The 16,317-nt window shown below is 41.6% G+C and overlaps 1 protein-coding gene across 1 annotated transcript in view; it reads right to left on the reverse strand.

The window, feature by feature from the left end:
• Positions 1–1,609: 1,609 nt before the first annotated feature.
• The window catches only part of TXNDC12 (thioredoxin domain containing 12), a 30,102-nt gene continuing 15,394 nt past the window's right edge, over positions 1,610–16,317 (reverse strand). Inside the window, exons 6-7 of the mRNA XM_089684482.1 lie at positions 13,261–13,344; positions 1,610–7,521 (exon numbers count right to left, since the gene is read on the reverse strand). Coding sequence (XP_089540608.1) covers positions 7,445–7,521; positions 13,261–13,344 — 161 coding nt within the window. The 3' untranslated portion in view covers positions 1,610–7,444. The remainder of the gene's footprint in view (positions 7,522–13,260; positions 13,345–16,317) is intronic.

The following is a 16,317-nucleotide window of genomic DNA, read 5'->3' on the forward strand; positions in this document are numbered from 1 at the left end:
TGGGAGCCTTTTATGCTTTCAGGCCTCTGCGATCCATCCCCCAGAGGGGTGTAGTTGATCACATTTAAGCCTGTTGTCTGCACTTGCTCTTTGCATTCGTGTCCTGTTTGTTAGTGTTGTTGCAAGCTCTTGTTCTACTCTCGTGGCTCTCCTGGAAACTGACTCGGCTTTGTCTAAGACTATTCTCAGCCTTATTCCTTTATCTGACCACCCGTTGCTGACCCAGCTTGTGACCTGTGTATTCTTGTCTACCGTTCTGTACTGTCTGTCCCGCTGTTATCGACCCGGCCTGTCCGACTATGCGATCCTTCTTATCTGGTTCCTATCAGCTATACGCCATTGGCGGCGGCCATTACCGCAGCTGGGGTTTCTCGGGGGCCGCGACCTAGTCCCTGGCTTTGTCAAGTCCACCCCCACCATCAGGGGCCCTGGTGAAGGGCAGCCTGGGGCTTGGACTCTGCGCCCTGAGGGACTCCAGTCTGTGGGTGGTGGTTGTCGTCAGTCGGTGCGTGACCCTGCCATTAGGCCTGCCTGTCCATTCCACAGCTCCTGCCCTGACAGAAAGTTAGAAGCGGAGGACTGGTGTAAGCTTGCGCAATATGGTTCACAATCTATTATAAACATCTTCCTTATAGAGGCTAATTATAAAGTACTTATTAGGTGCTATATGATAGCAGTGCGAGTGTCAAGGAATGTGCCAGGAGCTTCACCCCAATATTTTAGAGGATGTGGACAGGAGGGTACTGGGATTCATACTTGGTGGTCCTGTCTGAAGGTTTGGATTAGGGTATATAATCTTATCTATCCACTCACTCAAGTGAACTTGGTTAAATCTCCTCAGCAGGCTTTGTTGGAACGCAAATTGGAAGGAATGCAAAGCACACCAAAAAGTTTCTCCCTTTTGAATTTACGGCGGCTAGGATACCTATCGCAAGATCCTGCAGGTCTCCCACGAGACTAACCTCGGTCAAGATTTGATGGCGTTCCACTGTGACCAATGGCTCCTGCTGCTTCCTCTCTGTCCAGTGAGGAGAGAGCCAGTGCTCTTGGGCACAGTGCTGGCTCAAGATCAGGCTCCGGGAAGTCTAAGGGGGGACAGAGGGGGAGCTACATACAGGTTTTTTACCTTCATGAAGAGAATGCAATAAAAAAGGTAAAAAGCACTGTAACGTGTCCCTAAATGCAAAAAAAAAAAAAAAATAATTTTGTTTTAGGGAACATTTAAAAATGATGTGTGCCAAAAAAAATTCCTTGAAAACTATAACTTTGGTTTTGAATTCCTCCTGAAAAGTATCAGAGCACTTCCTGGTATTTGAGTGTGCTCAGGCACTCCAGGACTACAGCTGTAAATCTGCAGTGTAAGATGTAAGGAACCGCTGCATCTGACTTTCTAGTCTCAGGAGATTTGGTATTGATGTCATTACGGTACTGTTCTTCTTGCTGGAGGCTCCAAGATGACTAATCAAAACCACACCAAGTAGACAAGACATAGTAAGTCAGTGAAAGGGAAATTACCTCATACCAGGGAAGTGGCTTCCCCTTGCCTCTGCAGCTCTCAGGACATCCGTAAGCCATCTGTTATACAGTTTGAACAACAAAGACATGTACATTTCTTTAATAAAAATTTATTTTTTTTTTCTTGTTACAAAACAGAAAGGCAAGGCAATAAAACGGAGACAAACATGCAAGATCACGCATAAACAGGAACACATTTCAATGCCCAGTTAACCCGTTTCATATTTGTCAAAAAGGCCATCATATTCCACACGTGTGGTTTAAATTTCTCTTTTGTATTTGAAGTTATAAGCATTCTGAAGTAAAAATTCATCATTACAACATTTCAGTGTATAATCAAAACAGAATGGACAGGCTCAACAGTACAAATTTCCCTTGAGTAAGAAGAAGAGAGATCCCCAGTTTCAATAAAACCTTCCTGTGCAGCTGCATGGAGGAACCCTACTTCCTATAGGATCCTAACACAAAGCAGAAGTCCAACTCTACTCTTATTTGCAGTGGTAAGTTCCAAAGCCAAAATTACAGCAGTAAATTATGATTGAAAGTAAACCTATATGCAAAAAAGCTATTTTAGTGGCTTACATTCTCTAGTAAAACATGGTCCAGTACATTGTCTCATGACCAATGGGGGTCAGCACAGCATTAATCATATGGTTTCTTTTTATGGGACTTTGTATTGGAACTGATATTCAGGAAGAGCTGACCAATCAGTAGCTCTGCCTGAACAGTGATCCTCCCCAAAAAATGGAGACGACTTCATGATTAATGAACTAATCAAAAAACACAGGGATTCTGGAGAAAGTCCAGAGTTCTATTTTTTTCCCAAAAAGGCAAGTTTTCTCACAGCCAGGAACCCTTTTTGTTGCATAACTGAACAGGATACAAAAATAGGCCTGGTATCATTTTGACCACAGAGAAAACTATACAATTTTTCTTTTATTTTGAATTTAAAAAAAACCCATAACATTACATTTTTTACTTTGCCAGAGTCGAATAATTGCGTCACTTAAAACAAATAAATACTCTATTAGGCATACACCATGCCAAGGGCCCATCACTCTGGTCCAATGTATGACAACTGGTTGCTTAGACAAGTGCAATATTGTGTGGAGAGAGTCATGTCCCTAATTGGAGAATACCAGACTTTGCTCAGGTGGGCAAACATGGAGGTGGATAAGTCTATGAAGGCAAGTACATGCTCTTTATCCTCCTTGCTCTTGATCAAACCTGTTATTCTGAACGGGCAGAGTACACGGTCTTCATATAATAATTCTGCCATGAATGATTAAACATGCAGCCATTGCTGAATGCCAGTTGCCTGGCTGTCTAGGCTGATGCTTAGGTCTCTGTATGGTCAGTAAAGCTAACCCAAACAAGTATAGAGACAAGGACTGTCCATAAAAATGCTTATTTCAGGTCTGTGACTCAAAAGTTTTCAAATCAGGAATAGCGAAGCAACTACCATTTTTAAAATGGAGGACAGCAATACCAGCTGATGTACTCATGACACTCAGGGTCACTTTGAGGTCAATCTACAATACCAAATTTCATTAGTAGGTGTATTCTGTAATGGAAGATCTGTCCTCAAAAATCCTAGGATGTGGATGGGGGAACAGACTTTTCCATGTTACAGTTAGAACAGGAGATGACCAGATCTTATAGTTTACCTTAAAGGATAAGTTCACCTGTTACATGTTACATGTTCCATCCATGTAACATGTTCCAGCATCTGCAGTCTCTTCCCCCAGTCACCCCCATCCCTGTGACAGCAATCGGGGGATGGTCTCCCTGCACCCACTGTCACCTTTTGAAAATACTGCAGCCATGCTGGGCTCTGCCCACATGGCTGTGTCATTTCACAGGAAACTATGAATGAATGCCCACAAGTACCATCAGCCATTGCGGCTGCTGGATTGTAGTTCTCAATGAACTACAAGGGTGTCGGTGAGCATGCTTGTAGTCCATTGATCTTCCTGCTCTCAGGGAACTGCTTGCCCGTACGAGTTATACAGGATTTATATAGCACCAACAGTTTGCGCAGCGCTTTACAAAATGAAGGTAGGCATTAGTTACAATACAATTTGGTACAAGAGGAAACAGAGGGTCCTGCTCGTTAGATCTTACAATCTAGGAGGAAGGGTTGAGTGATACAAAAGGTAATAGCTGTGGGAGGTGAGCTGATTGGGGAAATAAAAGGCAGCTTACTAAGTAGAAGCAGGATAGGCTTCTTTAAAAAGAAAGGTTTTCAGGGATCATCTAAAAAGGTGGACAGATTAGGAGATAGCCGAACAGATTGGGGTACGGAGTTCCATAGGAGAAGTCCTGGAGAAGAGCAAGGGAGGAGATACAGGAACTAGAGAGCAGAAGGTCTTGGGGGATCAAAGAGATGGGCAGACAGCTATCCTGAGAGTCTTCAGGAGCCCAAGACTGCACCTGTGCTCTGCGTTTTTTTACCTTAGTACATGTAGGTGAAAAAAAAATAACCTTCAGCTCCACCCCGCCCGCGCGCTTATACTTACCTGAGCCCAATTCCAAGCCAGCGCTGTGCACAAGAGCAGAGCCTCTTTCCCTCATTGGCTCAGAGACAGCAGTGGGAGCCATTGGCTTCCACTCCTGTCAACCACAGCCAGTGAGAAGGGAGCAGGGCCCAGCAGCACTCTGTGGGTCTATGGACATACAGTGGTACCTCAGTTTACGTATTTAATGCGTTCTCTGGGATGTTTCGTACTGCGAAAAATCTGTAAACTGAAACACGGTTTCCCAAAGGAATGCACTGAAAAACACCACCACACTCAATGCCACGTGCTACCCACACAGACTCAAGCATGCACGGGGGTGGCACTATAAACCTCCCAGGCGCAATGCATCCTGGGAAACTTGCTTTGTATTGCGAAAAAATGTTGTAAACCGAGGCATTATTTTCAATGGATTTTAATTCGTAAACCGAAAACTACGTTAACCAAGGCGTTTGTAAATCGCGGTATCACTGTATATGGTGCCCGATTAGCTACTTCCAAGACTACAGTGTCTAAGGAATGACAGCTCTGAGCCTGCAATCACTTCCATGGGAAAAATGTAAACTCACTTAGCTGCCATAGCTACAATGTGTTTCTATTAGGTTATGATTATTGCCTGTAATCAGGGAATCCTCTGAAAAGGATAGAAAAGATTGCATCATAATCATAACAATGCATGCTTAGGTGTTATTGCCCTTTGCAATCAGAGGTTGACATCTAACCTGCAATAAAACAAAGGTAGCCATTATGAAGGATTTACAAAAGAAAGGAAACAATATAATAATGCCTGAAACATGGTCTGATATACTGCTCTGGTATTTAGATTTCCTTCACACAAGCATGAGGTAAGATGTGGCTCAGCAAAGGGAAGATACTCTAGGGGTGTCAAACTGGCGGCCCTACAGCTGTTGCTAAACTACAAGTCCCATCATGCCTCTGTCTTTGGGAGTCATGCTTGTAAATGTCAATCTTGCAATGCCTCATGGGACTTGTAGTTTGGCAACAGCTGGAGGGCCACCAGTTTGACAGCAGTACTCTACACCTATTACAAGGAAAGCCACAGTATGTATGGCTGTCTCTCAATCAGGGTTCAATGGACCCCTAGGTATCCTCTAGAGGCTAGGATGGTTTGCCATGGCAGATTTAGCACCCCACATCAAGGTAGCAAATGTAAAAGTGGGCATTTTTTTCACTGACCACAAAATAAAATTTTTTTTTATCAGGGATTTCCTAAGAATTGAAAATTATATAAAGGGTCCCTCCATTGTAATGGCACAGAAGGCTGTTCTTGGATGTATTCGGTCTGCAATAGCTTTTCAGTGAAAGGCAAACTGCATTCTACAGAGCACATTAATAATTCTTACATGGGATGCAAATGGTGGTACATGTGAATGTAGCGATTCTGCTTTGGAGCACTACCATCACCGATAAAAATATGACATGCAATAAAAACACCAAAATTATATATGTAAACATTAAAGATCACTTACAACAGCATACATACCACAGGATTAGTGCAGCAGTAAAATACATGACTATTACAGATGATGGAAAAGAAATTAAAGGAACCTGAGGATTTAGGAATACAGAAAGATTTAATCCAGCTGGAATTGATGTACATAGGTCAGTTGCAAACAATAGTTTAGCAATTTGTTATACTTTCTAAGCACAAGGGCAGCAATGCATGGCCACTGATCACAATTTAGCCACGTAGATGATGGACATGCAATAAACATCCAGGACTACAATACCCTCCATGCAGTGCATTACCAGGGTTATTTAATAAGGCCATACAAAGCACAGACTGATGATGTGCAAAGTCTAGTTTCCCACTGTAGCACTGATATATCAACTTCCAATTCTTCACAGCAGTCCAAACAATGAAAGTCTATTTTCTGATATCTTGCTTCAAGAGGTTAATGCATTCTATAATCTGGACCAGATTGATTTTTTTAGTTTTTGTAATCCTTGGCATTTTTTTTTTAATTATTACAAGAAAAATATATAGAATTTTATAAAAGGTAAAAAATACTTATTGGAATCAATATGAAGGCATTCAAAAGTTTACAATACTTGTACCAAGTGAATTGATCTTAACGGCACAGAACTATTTGCTCACCTTAAAAATGTCAGGAAGCGGTTTATTTAGGAATAAATACCGCAGAAATTTGTGTCTGTACATAAAAATATTTCAATATGCAAGTGAGAATTATTGCTCAGATAACTTTTGGGCTCCCACCACTACCAGATCCTGAAAGAGAATGGAGTAGCCACGGTTTGTAAATTATGACAGATCGTATGAACAATTTAAACAATTTAAACCAAAATATCAAAATGGATGAACAAGTAACAATTTTTTTGTATGTTGCACTTATTATGTTCTCTCATTTTTAAGCTGCCAACAGCTGCATTAGTTCCCAGCAATAAAAAAAAAAAAAAAAAAAAAAAAAAAAAAAAAAAATGGTGCCACCTACAGGGAACAGGAAGAAAGTGCTTCAGAAAACTTAAAAAAGTGTTCGTTTCAAAGAAAACTTAAAGCTAGACATACAGTATGTAGTTTGCTATTGGGGACCTCTCCTGACAACTCTAATTCCCTGATTGTTATAAGGATGCTTTGGCTTCAACAATTTGAAATGGTAACCTGAAATAAGTGTTTTCTAGGTCTGTGATTGAGATTTATTGAAGTCACGCAACTTGCATTTTAAGAAGCGGCAGCAACATATTTTTCTTACAAGAAACAGGTTATGACACCACCAGTGACCACCCAAAAACTGAAACATCAGTTCTGTATGAATTAACCGCACAACAAAATGTTTGTGCTTCATGTCACTTTGTACACACTAGTCAACAGCTAGTGAACTGATAAGTTAAATGCTACTAAAAAAAAAAAAAATTATATACAGTATATGTCTCAAACCACAGTATAGAGGTGGCATGGGGAAAAAAAAAAAAAAAAAAAAAAAAAGTATTAATGTAGGCTTTTTGGCCAACAGTGCAAAGAATAGGTGTGCTGTAACTACTAAAGAAAAAAAAAATATCACAAATCATATTTAAATTTGCCCTTCCCCACTCTTGTTTATTTGCAGAAAACAGATTTCTAATTGGTAGTTGGTGCATCTTTGAACCATTTTTAAAATTGCACACCTATCTAAATTTATCTGTACCAAAACTAACTTACTGTACTTGGGAAAAAAAAAGTACATTTTGACAGTGTTCTGCAAATACAGAGTAAAGTAACACTGGGTGAATGGTGATGGGGCTGTCCACAACAGGTGTCCCAATCCATTCTCAGTGACTGGACAGACGGGGGCACCAGCACTGCAGGTCCAATAATGTGAATAAAGGTTACATCCCCTGGGGCGTACAAAATTTGGGGTAAGCAGGAGAACTGCTCTATGCATGAAATACAGAGGTTATAACTCATCTTCAACATGTTTCTTGGTAAATTTTCCTGTGAGCTTTTCCTGAGCTTCCTTCATTGCTTCAACCACTGTGGGGAAAACATACAAAAGGTTTGTTACTTACTCTTATAAACAAGCTCCAGACACATAAGTATCTACATATTTGTATGCAGAGACCTTCCTTGAGTGGCAGGTACAATTTGTTTTAAGAAAAGGTCTACTAAGCTTCACACTAGTTAAATAGGTAGGTTATGGTGCCAAAAGGGAACCGAAAAGCTGTTTCATTCTACTTTGCAATCCCTAGTCAATGGAAGCCATTGTTTTCATGAACTGCACTGGTGATGGCCAACAAGCCTGCAACAGCTGTATGCCATTTGCAATAAATGGCATTATAACATCAGGCTGTATACATGCTACAAACCAGCAGTACTGGATGCACATTTGGGTCAGGGGCATAAAGGGATGATTTGCATAGCCCTGCCCACTATCTTATAATAGGAATAAAACACTTAAGAATTGTGATGAAGTAGAGACATGAAGATACCTTTGGTCTCAAGAAGGATCTATTGTGTTTCAAATGGTTTCATTGGAATGCTCTTTGTTACTTTCTGTCCACCTCCCTATAGCCTGATTATACTTTCAGCCATTTTTTATTTCAAAAGTTTATTGGGTTTTACAGTGTTAAGAAAAATACACTTCAAGGGCTCGCTGCACATAACTGTTCAAAAATTCTGTGGGATGAGAAACCAGTCTATGTCTTGTGTACCAAGCAAAATAACAGTCATCTTAACATGTGAACGGACACGGCATAGGAAGCTGAAAATAGGTAGTGAAAAAAGCAGTACGCCATAATACATACCAGGGTTCGACAAATCCCAGGCGCCAGGTCACCATGGTGACTAGAAATTGCGTTCTGGCGCCTGGGCTTTGGTCAGCCCATTCACTGTTGGCACCAGGTGGGGTGCTGCTGACAAAAGTACAAAAGCCATTCACAGCACAATCACAGATCCCACAGAACAGGCCTGGACTGGCCATTGGCAGGGCAGCATGTCCAAAAATTCCAACACTGAGCTCACACCAGGATGTTCGCATCCGTGATGGGAAGTGAATGAGAGTCTGGCAGCGCCAAGGAGCTGCTAAGGAAGAAGGACTTTAACATTAATGGGGATGACCTGAAGCACTCCTGCACATCCAGAAGACTGGTAGCACACACTTCGGCTGACACCCAGTCTGCAGCATCCACCTGGAGCAACTGTGCGAGTGCAAGGCCGACCAGAAGTGTATTTGTCACCAGCCTGGCAAGAAGGAGACCTGGCTTGTCTCCAGGTTCTCCACCAGCTGGAGCTGTGGGCTGCACACATCGACTGGATAGAGCAGACTGTGTACCCGACGTGGTGGACAACAAAAAGAAGAACCGGCTGAGACCCCTCAGGTGAGCAACCCCCCTCCCCCCGGTTTACTCCTAGCATGGGTTGTCACAACCGCACCACATTGACTGCTGGGGAGCACAAAGGAGACCCAGCCGTCCTCTCTGTCACATCAGAGCCTTCATCTTCACCATTATGACAGAAAACTTTGCCAGTCATTGAAAATACACAACACCCCCAGATTGTCCTCATGTCAGTCCATGTGATATGTGTCACATCAGCATGGTCAATTCTAGGGATCACCCTCATTAATGGGGCTAAACAGAGCACCTTCAAATTCCTTCCATCCATGGCATAGCATATATATGGACCTACTAATCTCTGCAGAATGGGGGCCGTACTATACAGAGGGGCATAATAAGTCCATTGTGGATGTGGTATGTAGGAGGCCACACTTCTATACAAGATATTGGGGGGGGGGGGGGGGGTCATAAGGCTATACAAAATGGTGGAGATGTGGTCAATAGGGAGTCATAAGTCTGTTCAGGATGTGTAGGTTGTGGTACAGTCAGGTCCATAAATATTGGGACATCGACACAATTCTAACATTTTTGGCTCTATACACCACCACAATGGATTTGAAATGAAACGAACAAGATGTGCTTTAACTGCAGACTGTCAGCTTTAATTTGAGGGTATTTACATCCAAATCAGGTGAACGGTGTAGGCATTACAACAGTTTGCATATGTGCCTCCCACTTATTAAGGAATCAAAAGTAATGGGACAGAATAATAATCATAAATCAAACTTTCACTTTTTAATACTTGGTTGAAATCCTTTGCAGTCAATTACAGCCTGAAGTGTGGAACGCATAGACATCACCAGACGCTGGGTTTCATCCCTGGTGATGCTCTGCCAGGCCTCTACTGTAACGGTCTTCAGTTCCTGCTTGTTCTTGGGGCATTTTCCCTTCAGTTTTGTCTTCAGCAAGTGAAATGCATGCTCAATCGGATTCAGGTCAGGTGATTGACTTGGCCATTGCATAACATTCCACTTCTTTCCCTTAAAAAACTCTTTGGTTGCTTTTGCAGTATGCTTTGGGTCATTGTCCATCTGCACTGTGAAGTGGCGTCCAATGAGTTCTGAAGCATTTGGCTGAATATGAGCAGATAATATTGCCCGAAACACTTCAGAATTCATCCTGCTGCTTTTGTCAGCAGTCACATCATCAATAAATACAAGAGAAGCAGTTCCATTGGCAGCCATACATGCCCACGCCATGACACTACCACCACCATGCTTCACTGATGAGGTGGTATGCTTGGGATCATGAGCAGTTTCTTTCCTTCTCCATACTCTTCTCTTCCCATCACTCTGGTACAAGTTGATCTTGGTCTCATCTGTCCATAGGATGTTGTTCCAGAACTTTGAAGGCTTTTTTAGATGTTGTTTGGCAAACTCTAATCTGGCCTTCCTGTTTTTGAGGCTCACCAATGGTTTACATCTTGTGGTGAACCTTCTGTATTCACTCTGGTGAAGTCTTCTCTTGATTATTGACTTTGACACACATACACCTACCTCCTGGAGAGTGTTCTTGATCTGGCCAACTGTTGTGAAGGGTGTTTTCTTCACCAGGGAAAGAATTCTTCGGTCATCCACCACAGTTGTTTTCCGTGGTCTTCTGGGTCTTTTGGTGTTGCTGAGCCCACCGGTGTGTTCCTTCTTTTTAAGAATGTTCCAAACAGTTGTTTTGGCTATGCCTAATGTTTTTGCTATCTCTCTGATGGGTTTGTTTTGTTTTTTCAGCCTAATGATGGCTTGCTTCACTGATAGTGACAGCTCTTTGGATCTCATCTTGAGAGTTGACAGCAACAGATTCCAAATGCAAATAGCACACTTGAAATGAACTCTGGACCTTTTATCTGCTCATTGTAATTGGGATAATGAGGAAATAACACACACCTGGCCATGGAACGGCTGAGAAGCCAATTGTCCCATTACTTTTGGTCCCTTAATAAGTGGGAGGCACATATGCAAACTGTTGTAATTCCTACACCATTCACCTGATTTGGATGTAAATACCCTCAAATTAACCATTAGCCGCCCGGCCAATAGCCGTTTGGCGGCTTGAAAAGCGCTGCAGCTTTCCGGGTCCACGCCATTTGGCGTGCTCCCGCACATGCGCCGTTTGCGCTATTGCAGAGCGGCGCAGCAGCGGGATCTGTCACCGCCCGTGCACCTCGGACACGGCCGATGACAGATCCGAGTACCGGCTCCCGTTGCCGGTACCATGTGACCTGCCGCGACCAATCACAGCAGGTCACATGACAGTTGTATACAATGGATGGCTTCATTCATGATGCCATCCATTGTATACTAGTGCCTAGCTGTGAATGGTCATAGCTAATCACATGCACATGTCATGTGATTAGCTGTGACCAAATCACAGCTAAGCACAAAAAAAAAAAAAAAAAAAAAAAAAAGCTGAATGAATCGATTTCATTCAGCTAAATGCTTGCTTATAGCAAAGTAATTCTTTGCTATAAGCAAATTGTGTAAAAAAAAAAAAAAAAAAAAAAATACTGATCACTTCCCCAAAGTAGTACAATGTTACTATGGTAACATTGTACTATTTTGGTCATAGTAAAATATGAAAAAAAATCTTAAAAAAAATAAAAAAAAATGTAATAAAAAATTAAATATAATAAAAAAATAAAAAAAAATTAAAAAAAAATATAATTTTTTTTTTTTTTCATACTGTCACCAGTCAGTGTCCCTGTTCACCGCCATGCCAGTTATATGATGACGCTGTACTGCACTGGTGACAGTATGTAAAAAAAAAAATAGTGAAAATAATATTTTTCATTTTTTCATTTTCGGAAAAATTATGACAAAAAAATACAACTTCAAAAAACTCGCCATGCCTCTTATGAAGTACGTCCGACTGTCTACTCAGCAAAAAGGGGTCATTTGGGGATATCTGTACTATTCTGACATTCTTGGACCTCAAGAAATTAGATTGGCTGTCAGTACTTCAGGATTGATCAATATTCAGATCTATACCATAGTTTGTGAACTCTATAACTTTCCTACAAACTAAATAATACATCCTAATTTGGGTTATTTTCACCAAAGACATGTAGCAGAATACATCTCGTCCTAAATTTATGAAGAACAATTATTTATTTGTAAACTTTTATAACAGAAACAAAGAAAAATGTGTTTTTTTTTCAAAATTTTTGGTCTTTTTTTGTTAATTTAGCAAAAAATAAAAACCCCAGCGGTGATTAAATACCACCAAAAGAAAGCTCTAGTTGTGTGAAGAAAATGATAAAATTTTAGTTTGGGTACAATGTTGTATGACTGCGCAATTGTCATTCAAAGTGTGAGAGCGCTGAAACCTGAAAAATGGCCTGGGCAGGAAGGTGTAAAATTGCACGGTATTGAAACGGTTAAAGCTGACAAGTCTGCAGTTAAAGCACATCTTGTTCGTTTCATTTCAAATCCATTGTGGTGGTGTATAGAGCCAAAAATGTTAGAATTGTGTCGATGTCCCAATATTTATGGACCTGACTATATGTTGGGGGGGGGGGGGGGATATGTCTATACAGGAGGATGGGCGTGCTGTGGTATATAGGTGGTCATATGGATACACAGGATGGGGAGGCTGTGGTATATAGGTTGTCATATGTCTATGCCCAATGAGGGTCTGTGGTATGTAGGGGGATTAGAATATGTCTAAACAGAAAGGGGGTGTAATGTTATATAGGTCATACGTCTTCCCTGTTGCCATGGTGATGAGCGCAACATCATGGCACTGGGATAGATGGTGCACAGCATGTGTGCTACATTAAAAACAGAGCTTCAGACAGATAGAGTTGGCATCAGCTGCTGGAGTGCCACAGCATCACCTCTCCTGGATTCAAAAGTTGCAGATGTGCCATTTACCCTGTTGTCATGGCACTGAGCTGGGCACCATAGAAACTGGAGAGAATGTATTCATGGTATTTGCCATTATAAGAGCTCACTCGCTCCGATTCAGAGGTGAGTACCCTGTGTCGTGCATCTGTAAAGATACACATCAGGGCTACATAAGAGGGGGTTTTGTCACTGAAAATAAAGCTTTTCAAAACTGGCTCCTAACCTTTCTAAGCCAGCTCCTGGATTCAAATCAAATTTGTCAAGCCTGGATATGGACCTCAGGGGGAGAGGCAGTGAGACTTTCTGGTACTTTTCATAGAACACAAAGCTTAAATGTTCCAAAAAAACCTACCTGTTCAGCAACAGAACCTACAGCAATTGTAAATGATTTTCTACTTTCAGTGCGGATTTCAAATTTAGTAAAGTCTTCAAACTGAATTGTAAGGACGTTGGACTTCTGAAATAACCTGCACAAACTAGGCCAATATGTCACAGGTAGATTTTTTTTCCCTCAAGCTTTCATTAGCCATCCTACATACCTTGCTCTGCAGTGCTGTAGAAGTACTTGTAACTTGGGTTCCCTTTTGAGTTTATTATCCCTCGATGAACCTGCCCACTGGGATCTAAAATACAAATGGTTTTGAAACAAATTCATAATTCTGCAACCACAAGAGCCTTATATAGTTTTGCTAAAGTCAGATACCTACAGCCATTGACTCTCCAAAGATTTTTTTGTTTTTTAATATAGGTATGCAACAATTACTATAAGTTGCTATTACTATACATGCAACCAATGATGGTACAGGTAATATGTTCAGGAAGCAAATACACTCCAATCAGAAAGATGATCGATAAGTAAGCAAAATATAGATCCGTTATTAACGGAATCCAAAAACTTTTCACAATCAACCAGTAGTCAAGGTAATGCAGAGGAAAAACAATAGAGCCCGCCGGAACTATATAAAATCGGGGTTTACGAGGCTCACTATCTCCCAAAAGGGATTAGCAGTCTTGGAGGGAAGTCGAATGCAGGGGGTCCAGCTGGCTTTTGTGCACACCCAAAAAAAATGGTTTGTGTGTATATATATATATATATATATATATATATATATATATATATATATATATATATATATATATATATATATATATATATATATAAGGAAAAAAGGAAAAGGGTGTGAGGGGGTCATCACCGTGTGGGCAATAACATACCATTTAGGCACAATTTGCCACCTATGTGGCACAGAGGTTATGAGTATTGGAGGAACTCATAGTAGAAGCGAAACAGGTTCTAATAAAACCATCTGGTCTTATGTTCCTCAGATTTGCCTCGGAGAGCGGAAGTCAGGTTTTCTAATTGCTCACCATGATCAACTCTTGCCAGGAAACTGGACCACTGCTGGAGCGGACTGTGTCCACATACAAGGGATACAGGCACACACTGCATTAAGGAAGAGTTTGGGAGAGATTTATGATACGGTTTTCTGGATAAAGGGGTCAAATTAAAGCGTTACTGAACCCACAACAGTAAAATCAGTCTGTATATGCAGTAAAGTATGCTTGTTATACTCCCTGTGGAACCTAAGGGGTTAATGCTCTGCATTGTGGAAAAAGGCCATTAGATCTTGTTTTTTTGGCCCACCTCTGGTTCAAATGTCCACGTCTTATCTCCTGATAAGACAGACTGAACCCATAGCCACATGGACATGCTCAGTTTAGTGTGTATTGCTAGAGAGGTGTTTTTTTTTTCCTTGGGAGAGTGCATGTGATCAGCACAGGGCCAATCAGCACTGTCCAGACAGAGGGTCAGAGTTTTTCTTCCTCCTAGAGCAGAAAGAAAAAAAAAATCCTCCTACAAGCTTTAACCAGTGCTCTGCTGAAGTCACAAGACTTCTGTATACTGCTGATGAGAAAATGTATTTAGCAGTTTTTACTAAAATAATTGCACTTCCATGTTGTGTGTACTGTGGGAGACCAGGTATAGTGAATGCAGGGTCCTGGGTTTAGTAACTTTTCAGGTAGAACTGTGCTTGTAGCATCCTGCAGAGAAACATCTGTGAATTTGTAGATAAGTTGAGGTACTGCTTGCCAGAAGAGTTGCAGCTTGGGGCAGTCCCAGAAAATGGGCCAGCATCTCGATTGTTGTAGGAAAAATTTGGCTAGAACAGACGGGGTTCTGTAGCAACGTGCAAGTATTTTATAAGTAATCTCTTGATATCTGCTGCAAAGGGAAGACTTATGTGAAGAAAAATATACGTTCCTTTTGGGAAGCGGAAAAAGTGACTTTTAAGTCTCTCTCCCATTCTCTAGATAGAGTAGTAGATCAGATGTGGCATGAAGAGCCAGCAAGACTTTATATAAAGTAGAAAGGAAATGACAAATCCGTCCCTTGCCTAAGCAGAGCAACTCAAAAGAGTGTAAAGTCCGTGTGAAGGGCATGGGCCAAGGCAAAGATCTCAGAAAGTGGACCACTGGAGGCCTCTTCAGATATTCCAATCTGAGAGGAGCTTGGCCGGACAGTAAGTTGGCAGACAGAATCCAGTGATGGGATCGGAGCAATTGGGAGGCACACAGGAGCCCTTGTGAAGATTGTGATATGAAGATAAGATCACTGAGGGCAGGGGTGAACCCTGGGTGGGCTCACTATTGGGGTCATTGGGGAGGGAAAGCTTTGCAGTGAAGATCGTAAAAATAATCTATTCATTTTGGCAAGCATGGGTCCAATAAGGGGATGCGTAGTTAAATGAGTGACATGTTTCCCTGGCCAGGGTAAACCCGGAAGTGGCATACAAGCTGCCTTTTGCTCCAAAGTGATCCAAAGTTTTCAGTCTTTGTGCCTACACCAGTCAACCACTCTGGTCATGTGAACAGCAGTATAATACAAGGCAGGGTCAGGGAAGCCCATTCCACCCTGAAGTTTTGACCCCAGCATTAAGGCCCTGCCAAGGCAAGAATGTTTACCATGCCAGATAAATTCAATGAAGGTAGATCGCACCGTACAAAAAAATGTTTAAGGTGTTCTAATAGGCAAGGCTTGTAGTAGATCTAGAAGTCTAGGCATCACATTCATCTTTAACACATTGCACAGCCGAACCAAGACAAGGCCAAGGAATCCCATTTCGCTAGGTCAGCCGACAGGGTTGACAAAGAAGATTTAAAATTGAGCACGATATTGTTCAAATTCGCTGAATTTTTTGTGCCTAGGTATTCAATGGAGTGAGCCGACCACTCTTCAAAGATTTGTAAGTTGCCTATTGACAACCATTTATTTGGAGATGAACAGATATCCTACCAGCCCTCCTATTGTTTGCTTGGTTGTCTTACCTATCAAAAAGGAGTCTAGTTGGCCTGTCAACCAGTTACAAGAAAGAGCAAGAGAAATGATAACCATGGTGGCAAGCAACAATCACCACCTGTTTCAAGAGTCTGTGCAGCCTGAGGCTACATTCACAGGCACAAACGAGCTCGAGTGTAAAATTTCCACTGCAGGTGCTGGGTATTGCCGGTCATAGAAATAAACGGCTATATGTTCTTGTACATGTTTAAAAGCTGATGCACTTTGGCATCTGTGTTTACCCCCACATGTGCATATG

The sequence above is a fragment of the Staurois parvus genome, unplaced genomic scaffold (genome assembly GCF_062004578.1).
Source record: "Staurois parvus isolate SC_StPar_1 unplaced genomic scaffold, SC_StPar_1.0 ptg000347l, whole genome shotgun sequence".
Taxonomy (NCBI): domain Eukaryota; kingdom Metazoa; phylum Chordata; class Amphibia; order Anura; family Ranidae; genus Staurois; species Staurois parvus.